This window comes from Nyctereutes procyonoides, unplaced genomic scaffold (genome assembly GCF_905146905.1).
Source record: "Nyctereutes procyonoides isolate TBG_1078 unplaced genomic scaffold, NYPRO_anot_genome, whole genome shotgun sequence".
In the NCBI taxonomy this organism is placed as follows: domain Eukaryota; kingdom Metazoa; phylum Chordata; class Mammalia; order Carnivora; family Canidae; genus Nyctereutes; species Nyctereutes procyonoides.
In genome coordinates this window covers 1319715-1332187 of record NW_026575020.1, presented here as the reverse complement: position 1 = coordinate 1332187, position 12473 = coordinate 1319715, and the positions used below count along the sequence as shown (strand labels likewise).

The 12473-nt window shown below is 43.0% G+C and overlaps 1 protein-coding gene across 2 annotated transcripts; it reads left to right on the top strand.

The window, feature by feature from the left end:
- Window positions 1–695: 695 nt before the first annotated feature.
- On the top strand, window positions 696–4703 carry CFAP97D1 (CFAP97 domain containing 1). 2 transcript variants are annotated; one of them, XM_055316526.1, is made up of 5 exons: window positions 696–819; window positions 1349–1419; window positions 1688–1806; window positions 4041–4097; window positions 4607–4703. In XM_055316526.1, exons 1-5 carry the CDS (start codon window positions 696–698, stop codon window positions 4701–4703), a joined length of 468 nt encoding a protein of 155 aa, XP_055172501.1. The 2 variants fall into 2 exon arrangements, with proteins under 2 accessions (XP_055172501.1, XP_055172492.1); XM_055316517.1 differs by lacking the exon at window positions 4607–4703 and adding an exon at window positions 2991–3114.
- The last annotated feature ends 7770 nt before the right edge of the window (window positions 4704–12473 follow it).

The window sequence follows — 12473 nt, the reverse complement described above, 5'->3', positions numbered from 1 at the left end:
ATCAGTGTTGGCAACTCCTCATTTGCTGAAATCCCACTAAAGGCAGAAGACAGTCTCTGTCCTCCCCTACTGCCCATGGCTGTTTACCCCACCCCTCGAAAAAAGCAAATGTCCTAGGAATTCAGGAACCAACCCCTCCCCCCACCCTGAGCCCAGCCCTGCTACTAACTTGCTTCTTGAGCAGCAGAGCAGGCTGTTACTTTGGACCTCAGTTTCCTCATCTGCAAAATGAAGACACTGGATGAGATTATCGTTAAGGTCATCTTTCACCTCCCCGCCCCAAAAGCTTGTGATCTCACACCTCCACAAGATCCACTGTAGTGGAGACTACTTAGCTTGTAGTTGAAGGTATGTAACCAAGGCTAGACTTCTCCATCCCCACCCCCTAACCCCCACCTGGTGCCTTCCCACCCCTCCCAGCACATCACACCTTTTCCCACTGGTGTTGGTGGCATCCACGTGCCAGGCAGGTGGGAGAGATTCTGAGTCTTGCCCTTCATCTTGACTTGGACCTGTGTTAGCTTTCAAACAGAAGCCCCGGGATCGTCAGGCATGCTCTGCTTCTCCTCTTCCTTCCCCTGGACCTGTCCCTGATGTCATAACAGGGTAACTATGACAACCTGTCATGGGGACCGCTAAGTACCTCACAGAGGAGCCTGGGTGCCTCATTTCTTAAATGAGACTAGGAAGAGAAGATGAACAATTCCCTGGATTATCTAGCCTACCCTGTAATCGTCTCTAATCACAGACAGAGCACAACCTTCAGGAAAAAACTGGACTTTGGCCACTACATATTTCACAAGAATAGAATACAAATAGGTATGTGGGCAGTTGGGGCGAGACACCACGATTAGGGGTCTGGAAGGGTCCACCTTACAGATATTGACAGTAAACCAGCATAGTATGACCTTGTAATGGTTGGTCTTATCTGCTGGGTTGGGTTGGGTGAGGTCAAGAAGACCATTGGCGTCAGTGACAAAATTTACCTTCCACCAGGAGTTCAATGGATGGAAATGCTCACTCAAACTCTTTAAAACCAAAGTCAGCTAGAGAGGGAGTGGAACTCCAGCTCCCAACAGGCTAGTTGCATTGGGAAAGGATGGGAAAGACTCTTTCATGTGTCTGTTTTACCCATTCTGGCCCTCACCTTCTGTTATTTGTGCTAAAAACTCTTCGAAGATGCCAGTTTGGGAAATGTAGCTAACCTAAAATTCCTGAACTGGGCAAAGGTCAATTCAAAATCATCACATTAATGAGTCGGGGAGGTTGTCTAGGATGTGAGCAGGCTTTTTGAGGCGGCTAAGAGGACTTCTGTATGGTAACATAGATCTCTCTTATCCTTCTCTAGTGAAACCAGCTGTTGATACCAAACCTCCAGCGGCGCACACACATCACATTTTAAAACTGAGCAAACTACAGGTACTTGTTGTTGCCATCTGCAGATGTACTTTATTGATTTCTGTCTATGTCCTGAGGAAGTCAGGTTCCCAGAGCCTTATAAACACCCACCATTCCAGAGACTTATTAAGATGCTCTACCCCTTGCACACCACACCCGTTCCTACACTCTGCTCCCAGTCTCCACTGTGGCCCACAATTTCCCCCTTTCCCACCATCCTGGAGAAGGGTGATGCTGAGCATTTGGGTGTTGGACAATGTCACCATGGTGGAGTGTGGTTTCTTACCAGGGTGAACAAAAGCGGATCGACAAAATCGAATACGAAAACAAGCAACTGTGTCAGAAAATCGCCAATGCCCATCGTGGCCCTGCCAAGGTGGATTGCTGGAACGAATATTTTTCCAAGAGGTAGCATCCTTTCTCATCTTTTCGTTTTTGGAAAGTCAAAATTGACTTTTCCCTTGTTGGGTTTTAGTGCAAGGTTCTCATGAGCAGGAGGTATACTTGAGAGATGGTATCTCGATGGGTAGCCAAAGCGACCGGGTTAAGGAGAATGAAAACTATCCAAAACGGAGATCTTTCTCTGGTGATAAAGGGATAACTTTTATTGCATCTAAGAGACTTTTTTGAAGTCCTATTCAGAGTTGGTCACAAGAAAACACTGCATGCTTTTGTAGAATGGTGACTGTAGCTGGGACTGACACAGCATTCTTTTTTTTTTTAAAGATTTTATTTATTTATTTGAGAGACAGAGCACAGGTGGGTGGAGGAGGAGCAGAGGAAGAGGGAGAAGCAGGCTCCCCACTGCACAGAGAGCCCATTGCAGGATTTAATCCCAAGACCCTGGGATTATGACCTGAGCTGAAAGCAGATGCTTAACCAAGTGAGCCACCCAGGTGCCCCTGACACAGCATTCTTAAGGGTCAGTTCCTCAAATATTTCCTGAGGAACTACTATGTGCTAAGTCCTATGAATACAAAGATGAAAAGAGATATATATTTTTTTTCCTAACATCAAAAAATTCAAGACCTATTAGGGGAGATGTTTATGTAAATAATAATGGAGAATAGCCAGGGCTACAAAAGAAGTGTATGCAGGAAAGAATCTGGTGGATGTGTGTGGATGTGTGTGTGTGTGTGTGTGTGTAGGAGGGAGTGTCAAGATACCTTTCCTATATCCTTATATATCTGAAACAGTTAACAGGTGAGATGAAGTGAAGCAAAATTGTCACCAGCCTTTTGTGATGTGTCCATAGGCAAGACCTTCCCTCATCATATAAACCAGACATTCTCCGTCCTGGTTTCACATAATAATTCCTAGGGTGCTTTTACAAAATGCCAATGCCCAAGCTGCACCCAAACCAATAAAGTAGAAACTTCTAGTGGACATCAGGGTTGAAAACTGCTGATATAAACCTGCCAATGTTGTGCACACTCCCCAGAGTGTAGTCTAGTTCAACAGATGTATGGGGTCTCACGGCTCAGTGAGAAAGTCTGTTCTCTGCACTTAGGCAGCACGGGTTTATGACATTACTAGTTCATTCAAGAAGGGAATTTTACTCTTTGACCATCTCAGGATTTTGTGTTTTTCAGTTTAAACAGAGAAACAAGGAACCGAGAACTAGTGAGAATCACCGTGGAAAACCAGGGCATTCTGAAGAGGCTTAGTGATCGCAAACCCCACTATGACTGCAGGTCATCCGAGATGGACTGGCAGGCACGTGGCTGCTCTGTGTCTCCTCCTTGCGCACACACAGTTCGTCTGTGTTCAGAATAGAGTCAGTTGCAGAAGAGCCTCCCTATGCGGCTGAGGGAGAGATCATGAAAAATGCAGTAATTGGTAAAAGAGAAAGCACCCAGAGCAAACAAAGCTAATGACAGGAGCGAACCATCCAGGAGCTAACCCATTTGCTCCTTGGGAGCAAAGCCACCATGCGTCAGTTTCAGAAAATATCTGGTAGCATTCTCCCTCAAGCTTTAATTCATTTAAAAAAAAAAAGACAATGTATAAGCAAAAAGGAGGGAAGGGTACATGATGCAGTGTGTAGTTGATTCCCTTCATTTAGGAATGACCTTTCAAGAAGGAAAAAGGAAAAACGCCTTCTGCATTTATTTTATTTTATTTTTTATTCTTTTTAAGATTTTAGTTATTTATTCATGAGAGACACACAGAGAGAGAGAGGCAGAAACACAGGCAGAGGGAGAAGCAGGCTCCATGTAGGAGCCCAACTTGGGACTCGATCCCAGGTCTCCAGGATCACGCCCTGAGCTGAAGGCGGCGCTAAACTGCTGAGCCATCAGGGCTGCCCTATTTTATTTTATTTTTTTTAATTTTATTTATTCATGAGAGACACAAAGAAAGCCAGAGGGAGAAGCAGGCTCCCTGCAGGGAGCCTGATGTGAGACTCGATCCCAGGACCCTGGGATCACAACCTGAGCCAAAGGCAGATGCCCAACCACTGAGTCCCCCAGGTGCCCCCTGTGATTTTTTTTGTTGTTTTTTTTAAAAACAACAACAACAACAAACTAACCACTCCCTGCCTTTAGTCTGTAAGCCTTTTCTAAGCCAGCCTTAGGAGCTAGAACTTCAACTTTAGCACCAGCCCCCTGGCATTGACATAAATCTGATTTTCTCCCTTTAAGAATTCAAGACGCTATATCAGAAATACGACAAGGTATCTTCTCTCCCGAGCTGATTAGGTATGTCTTACCACGGCTGCTTCTTATTGGGGAATACAGTGATCATGGTTGATACCGAAGCCCTAAGAACTGTACAGATGGAGCACAAGAGACCCAGTTAAAGGGAGGGATTTTACCCTTCTGTAATATAAGGGAACTTAGAGCTCTCTATTTCCTCTCTCCATACGAGTAGGAAGTGACTGGCTTTTGTCATCAGCTTTGAGTCTTTACGTGAGTCTAAGGGGAAGTGATTTGTTCCAGGAAGATATAAACAGGAGGTCTCATAGTTTTAATGTTGTGCCAAAGTTCCATTACAGGTCTTTGTCACTATTCAAGTACTGTTGTGTTGGCATTTTGTATTACTTAACATTATTAGTAATGACTAAATTTGTGTGTGTGTGTGTGTGTGTGTGTGTGTGTGTGTGCTGTTCCTGAGGAGAAGGATAAATGGACACTCAGGCTTTCCAAAGAATAGCTCCGTATAATTGATATTTCTCTATTTCTCTTCCTCTCTTCCGCCTGAATACAAGGTTACTCACCATGGAAAAGATACGAGAGAAAGCCCTAGGATTTCTTAGCTACTTAGAATTTCAAGACACTCCTAAGTGGCTGAATGCTCCATCCTAGGATGCTACAATAAAGCTTGGAACATAAAATGAGTAAGTTACATTTAAAGTACCCAAAGGCTTTTAAGTCCCATCCCCAAATGGAGACAGAGTGGGGCAGGCAGAAGGAAAGATGCAAGCATTATTATCTGGGGCTCTGAAAAGAAGTTTCTATGAGACAGGAAAAGAAACAACTTTTTAAAACATACACCATCGCCACCATCCTAGAGGGGAGGAAGGTTGGGGTAAGATGACCCAGCTGTCAAGTGCCACGCACTGTCAAAATGGAGAGCAGAAGCACTTGATAAGAGAAAGGTTCAGATAGCACAGAAAACAAATGCCATTAGTCTCTCTGAATATACAACACTGGAAAAGAATGCCTCATTGAAGTTTCTGTGTATTCTGTTCATCTATAGGAAGCAGCAACAGTAAAAGTGTCATACATATCTCAAAACATATGGCAAGACAACGCTGCATGACTGCTCTGACTGGTCGTGCTGGGTTTGAGCCTAACTTTTTAAACTTCTTATATTGCAAGAGAGCAGATCTTAAGTGTTCTCATTACAAGTAAATAAACTTTTTATTTTAAAATGGTTAGATTCACAGGAAGTTGCAAATTCACAGGTACATTTGCGAAAATAAATGTACCAGGGCTGGGGAGGGGGCTCCTGCACCCTTCACCCAGCTTCCCCCAAAGTTAGCATCTTGTTTAACTATAATATGATCAAACCAGGAAGCTGACATTGGTAGAATCCATAGGGTCTATACAAATTTCACCAGTTATGTGTGTGTGTGTGTGTGTGTGTGTGTGTGTAGCTCTATGTAACGTTATCACATGTGTAGTTTTGGGTAACTACAGCCACATTCAAGATTCATAGTTTGTACCATCATCAAAAGACTCCATGGTGGGCAGCCCCGGTGGCGCAGCGGTTTAGCGCCGCCCGCAGCCCGGGTGTGATCCTGGTGACCCGGGATCAAGTCCCACGTTGGGCTCCCTGCATGGAGCCTGCTTCTCCCTCCACCTGTGTCTCTGCCTCTCTTTCGCTCTCTCTGAATAAATAAATGAATAAATCTTTAAAAAAAGAAGACTCCATGGTACCACCCCTACCCCTTTTAGCCACAGCCCCCCTCTTCTTCCCATTCCTAACCCCCAGTAATCACTAATCTGTTTTCCATCTCTGTAATTATAATTATGTTATTTCATGAGTTACATAAATGGGATCATGTGGTATACATCCATTCTTTTGAGACTGGCTTTTTGTTGTTGTTCCATATAGCCTTGAAGTTCATCCAAGTTGTGTGCATCAAAAGTTCATTCCTTTTTACTGCTAAAGTAGTATTCCATAGTATAAATATACCAGTTTGTTTAACCATTTGCCTGTTGAAAGACATTTGGGTAGTTTCTAGGGTTTTTTTTTTTCTATTGTGAATAAAGCAGCTATGAGTATTTGTTACAAGTTTTGCATGACAATAAGTTTAATTTCTCTGGGATAAATGCCTGAGAGTATAATTGCTGGGTTGTATGGTAAGCCCATTTTATTTTTTTAATATTTTTTATTTATTTATGAGAGAGAGAGATTCAGACAGACAGGCAAGAGACACAGGCAGAGGGAGAAGCAGGCTCCTTGCAGGGAGCCCGATGTGGGACTCGGTCCCGGGTCTCCAGGATCACGGCCTGGGCTGAAGACGGCGCTAAACCACTGAGCCACCCGGGCTGCCCGGCAAGCCCATTTTAAAAGGAACTACAAACCTATTTCCAGAGTGGCTGTCCCATTTACATTTCTACCAGCAATGGATGAGTGATCCAGTTTCTTGACATCCTCACCAGCATTTGATATTTCTGATTTTAGCCATTCTGATATGTGCATAGAGACATCTCATGTGCTCTTAATTTGCATTTCTCTAGTGATTAATGAAGTTGAACATCTTTCATAGGCTTATTTGTCATGTGGATATCATCTTGCGTGAAATGTCTGAATATCTTTGCCCGTTTCCTGACTGAACTGTTCATTTTTTAATATTGAATTTTGAGAGTTCTTTATTATATTCTAGATCAAATCCTTTGTTGGAAATGTGATCTGCAAAATATTTTCTTTCAGTTTGTAATCTTTTAGTCCCCTTTTTTAAAAAAATATTTATTTATTTATTATTTATGATAGACACAGAGAGAGAGAGGCAGAGACACAGGAGGAGGGAGAAGCAGGCTCCATGCCAGGAGCCTGACACGGGACTAGATCCCGGGACTCCAGGATCGCGCCCTGGGCCAAAGGCAGGCGCTAAACCACTGAGCCACCCAGGGATCCCCCTAGTCCTCTTTTTTTACAGATTTTATTTATTTATTCATGAGAGACACAGAGAGAGAGAGTGGCAGAGACACAGGCAGAGAGAGAAGCAGGCTCCATGCAGGGAGCCCAATGCGAGACTACTCCCAGGACCCCAGGATTACACCCTGGGCGGAAGGCAGACGCTCAACCACTGAGCCACCCAGGCATCCATCTTTTCATCCTCTTAACAGGGTATTTCATAAAGCAAAGTATTTTAATTTTGGTGGCATCCACTTTATCAATGATGAAACTGTTCTGTGTTTTGTCTATATCGACGTCAATATCCTGGTTATGACCTTGTGCCATAGTTTTACCATCTGCTTCCCCTGAGGAAACTGGGTAAAGGGCACATAGGATCTCTATGTTATTTCTTATACCCATGTAAATCTACAATTACCTCAAAATAAGAAGCTTAAAGAGTGAATAAATATGTCCAATTATAAATTCATTATTAACTGGTTCCAGTTTATCTCATTTTGAGGAATCACTTCAATCTAGAATCTTCTAGATACCCAGATTAGAAACCTGGAGGTCATCCTTTACTTCACTATCTCACTTTCTCCTTCCCCCTGACTATGTATTTTCTTCTTTTTAGTTTTTTATCTTTTTAAAATATTTTATTTATTTGTTTTAGAAAGAGAGAGAGAGAACTAGCAGGGGAAAGGACAGAAGGAAAGAAAGAAGCAGACTCCCCCTGATCAGGGAACCTGACTCAGGGCTCAACCTCAGGACCTGAGCTCATAACCTAAGCTGAAGTCAGACACTTAACTGAGCCATTCAGTCACCCCAGCCCTGACTACATATTTTCAATCCAGCACTCCTACTGCCCAGGGTCTGCATGTGCTACTGTTAGCTTCCCTTCAACTGAGAATGTCTTCATTTTTCTTTCCTTCCTTAAGGATAATTTCATCACATATAGAATTCAAGAGTGATGGTTCTTTGCTTTCAGCACTCTATAAATGTTGCGTGACTTCTTTCTGCCTCCATAGTTTCTTTTATAGGCAATACTAAAATAGAACTTGAATTGGTGTTTCTTCCTGGTTGTTTTTCCCTGTTTTTCAGATTTTTTCTTAGTCTTTATAAAGTTTTTAGAAGATTAATTATGATGTATCTTGTGGATTTATTTGGTCTTAACCTACTTGAAGTTTATTGGCTTCTTGAATCTGTAGGTTTCTGTCTTTCACCAAATTTGGGGAGTCTTCAGCCATTATTCCTTGAATACTTTTCAGTTCCACATTTTCTCTCCTTCTAGGATTCCAATGATCCAAACATTGGCTCTTTTGTTATTGTCCCACAGGTACCTGATCCTTTTCTTTCTTTTTTCTTCCAATCTGTTGTTCAGATTGAGTAAATTTTATTGATCTGTCCTTAAGTAACCTGATTTGATCTTCCGTCATTTCCACTCTACTACTGAGGTCATCCAAGTTTTAACTTTCACAATGATTTTTTATGTCTACAATTTCCATTTGGTTCTTTCTCATAACTTCTATTTCTTTGCTAAGATTTTCCCATTCAAGAGAATTTGCAATTGCTTGTTGAAGCATTTTTATCACAACTGTTTTAAAATCCTTGTGAGATAAATTCTAACATCTGAATCATATCAATATTGGTATCAATTGATTGTCTTTTCTTTACATTGTTGTCTTCCTGGTTTTGGGTATGATGAGTGGTTTTCTTTTTTTTTTTTCTTCAGTTTTAGCAATTTTCTTTTTTTTAATATTTTATTTATTTATTCATGAGGGGAAGAGAGAGAGAGAGAGAGAGAGAGAGAGAGAGAGAGAGAAATGCAGGCTCCATGCAGGGATCCCGACATGGGACTTGATCCTGGGTCTCCAGAATCAGGCCCTGGGCTGAAGGCGGCACTAAACCGCTGAGCCACCCAGGCTGCCCTGATGAGTGGTTTTCCATTGCATCCTGGACATTTGGGTATTATGTTAGGGATCTTTTAGTTCTATTTACATCTTCTATTTTAGCGGATTAGGAATCCTGTTTAGGTTTAGTGTATTATTCTTGGTTCTTTTATGGGTTTTCATTCCAGTGGAAATTCAGCTTTTTGTTTGTTTGGTTGGTTTTTATTTTGTTCGTTTTTTTTGTTTTGTTTTATGATTTTATTAAGACAAATACAACATGCATATAAGCTGTCTATTCATTTTCTTCACTGTGCAGCCTGGCATTGGGATTGGTGACTCTGATGGCAAGCTGGGCTACTCTTTTCACAATGGCTTTGAGGTTCTTGGCGAAGACATTGTGAGCACTGTCTGCACAGTGAGATTTGTTGCACATCAACAGCACTTCAGGCTCCTTGACATTGTGGACTAGGAACTTCAGAAGCCACTGGACAGCATACACTTTGTTTGCTTGCTCCCATAACCAATACTAGGCATCAGGATCTGGTCCTTGAATTTTCTGCGCACCCTCCTCTCAGTGCCTCTGGATTTCTGCTTAATTTTAACATGCTGATCTGATGGGTGCTGGGTGAACTTCTTGGTCCTCTCTTTAACCATCTTAGGCTTCACCAGACATCTGAGGGTGGCCATGATGTTGAGGAAGAGATGGCAGTGCTGTTTTCTGAGCCCTTGCAATACTGTTCTGGTCTTTGTTGTTCTTTGCGTGCTGCTAGGATTCCTGCTCAGTCCCTCCTGGCATCTTCTGTGGTGTCAGAAGGTGCCTCCCTGGATTGCATGGTGTTGCTGGGCCACCTTCTGCAGAGGTGCAGGCAGACATTGCTGCCACTGTGTGGAGTCGGGGAGACATGGGGCTTTGCTGCTGCTGGGAATGAATTGGGCCACTTGCTGGCATCCTGGTGTGAAACTAAGGTAGGGGCTCCATGAAGGTCTCTACTGGGCTCCCTGTCCTTTAGCTGAGAAAGCAAGCTTTCCTTTCTTTTTTTTCTTCCCCCCCCTCCTTCCTCCTCTATGCCTGTTGGTGGTTGCAGGCCCCTTCAGAGCTTAGTCCAGGGTATATAGGAGATGAAAAGAAAACCCAAAAAACTCACCACACTGTTGTTCCTCAAGCCCTGAGGTCCCTAGCAAGCCCACTATCATCTTTCTGGGGTTTTAAAAAATATTTTATTTACTTGAGGGAGAGAAAGCAAAAGTAGGAGGAGCACAGGGAGAGGGAGAAGCAGACCCCTACCGAGCTCACAGCCTGACTTGGGGCTCATTCCCATGACCATAACCTGAGCTGAAGGCAGACACTTATTCAACTGAGCCACCCAGGTGCACCACCCCCACCATCATCTTTCTAGCTTTCCGAGTCCTTTTATTGTTGTTTTTAAACTTCCAAAGTTTTTAGTTGTAGTTAGAGAAGAAAAGGAAAATGTGATTCTACACCATCTTGTTCTAAAACCACAAGCCTGCCTTTTTGTTTGTTTGTTTTTAAAAGATTTTATTTATTTGAGAGAGTAAGAGAAAGGGCACAAGCAGGGGGAGGGAGAAGCAGACTCCCCACTGAGCAGAGAGCCCGATACAGGGTTTGACCCCAGCACCCCAAGATCATGACCTGAGCTGAAGGCAGATGCTTAACTGACTGAGCCACCCAGGCACCCCACAAGCCACCTTTTAAAGGAAGCAATAATTTGAGACTATATTCAAAGGGCAGGAAAAAAAATAGAGTAAAGAACTGACCTGCATCAACCCTGCCCCACCCCTGTTAAATGCTACTTATTGGTTCTGGACTATATGACTCAAGATTGGGCTTTGTGCTTGTGCTGGTCTGTTGACATTAAATAAAGCAGCAAAGGCTAGCATGTTGGTATGCATAATTCCTGTGATTGGTGGCATGAATGATGTGACACTGGATAAATGGATATAAAATTTTGATAGGCTACATGTCTTTATGTATGTATTCAGACATATGATGTAAAAGCACAACTGGCTTATGTTTATCATAGCTGAGCACTGCCTGAAGGATGAACGGTTGGTTGTAACTTTCTTAAGCCCCTCTCTTATAGACAGTGGAATGGATGGCAGAGGTTACAAATTGCTAGATCAAAGATGGCAAACAGGATGAACTCACTTGCTAATTCTGCTTAATTTATACTGGATACTTTGTCCTGAAAAATCCAAAAGCCGTGCCTAGATTCAGCAGGAGTGCCATGCTCAGTTAGTACTGTCTGCCATGGATACAAGGATGGGCGGTGGCAGCACATATGCCCCACCCGTTTAACATTCCTGATCTAGAAAAGTCCTCTAGAGCTCACATTCTTTTCGTAGACACAGAGCTCACCTGAATTTGAAGGCCCATGGTGGGGGTAGGGGAGCAGGGGGAAGCTGTATCTTGAGGGGTACGTAATAAAGAGATTTCTCAGTGTGGGGGCCCAGAGTGATGGTCTTTTGCAAAGATTTTTCCCAGGGCCTCAGAACACATGTAGTTCTAGCTGGAATGGGACTTGGCGTGGCATTTACATACATCCTACCAATATCTATTTGTAAACAAGTGCATTTTTTTTTAAACAAGACTTTTCTGCTTTTTACAAACGGTAAAAACACCTTACAAATGACCTCTGTCTCTGGGGCCTTATCCATTCTACTCTCACAGACTTAGTAGCAGACAAACAGCAGATAACAGCTTACTTATCTCAGGGGTAGGGAAGTTACTTGGACAGGAAATGAGGCAGGCATCCCATTTCCATGCCCTGCTTCATAATATACATGAAGAGAATTATTACCATTTTATCTGACAATTGCATAAAAATATTACGAAGCCAAAAATGCCTGTTGAGTAAAACGATAAAAAGAAAAAAAAAGCCATCTGGTGTTCAACCACTCTGTTCATATACTGGAGGAAAAACCACCCAGATGGGACTTGCTAAGAGTTGCTTAGTGTCTCTCAAGAGTCATTTTGACTTATCTGTTTTCTGCTCTAGAGCTGATTTTTTTTTTTAAGATTTTTTTATTTATTTATCCATGAGAGACACACACAGAGAGGTAGAAACACAGGCAGAGGGAGAAGCAGGCTCCATGCAGGGAGCCCCACGCGGGACTCGATCCTGGGACTCCAGCATCACACCCTGGGCTGAAAGCGGCACTAAACCGCTGGGCCACCAGGGCTGCTCTAGAGCTGACTTTAGAGCCTGGCTCTCCCATATAATACACACAATTTTGTACGTGTCATTCACACTTGTAGGGGGCAGTTGCCCTCCCTGCCCTGCCGCTACGTGGAGAACTCAAGACTCATTTCACTTATTAAGAATTTGTGCTTGATCAGTGCAAACAAATCCTCATCCTTTTGTTAGAAAGATCTAAAGAATGTGATCCTGGCAGGTGGACCTACCAGGTTAGTGAGTTAGGAAGTTGCAAAGGTATCTATGTGAGCAGGCAAAATGGAAACTTCTAAATGGGCAGCAAATCTTCTCCCTGGTGCTTCACCCTTAACAGGGCTCCCTTTTCTTAACATGAGGGAAAGGGCTTGGAATGTGTAAGCAGCCTCTTTGCATTCTTGAGCCGTATTGCATTTTATTGTAAACT

Bases quoted from the DNA above. Each gene is read 5' to 3' on its own strand.
- CFAP97D1 (XM_055316517.1), top strand. From the start codon at position 696: ATGAACAATTCCCTGGATTATCTAGCCTACCCTGTAATCGTCTCTAAT. The intron at 1,807-2,990 runs GTAGCATCCTTT...TGTGTTTTTCAG, and splicing joins AACGAATATTTTTCCAAGAG to TTTAAACAGAGAAACAAGGA. The intron at 3,115-4,040 runs GCACGTGGCTGC...TCTCCCTTTAAG, and splicing joins CATCCGAGATGGACTGGCAG to AATTCAAGACGCTATATCAG.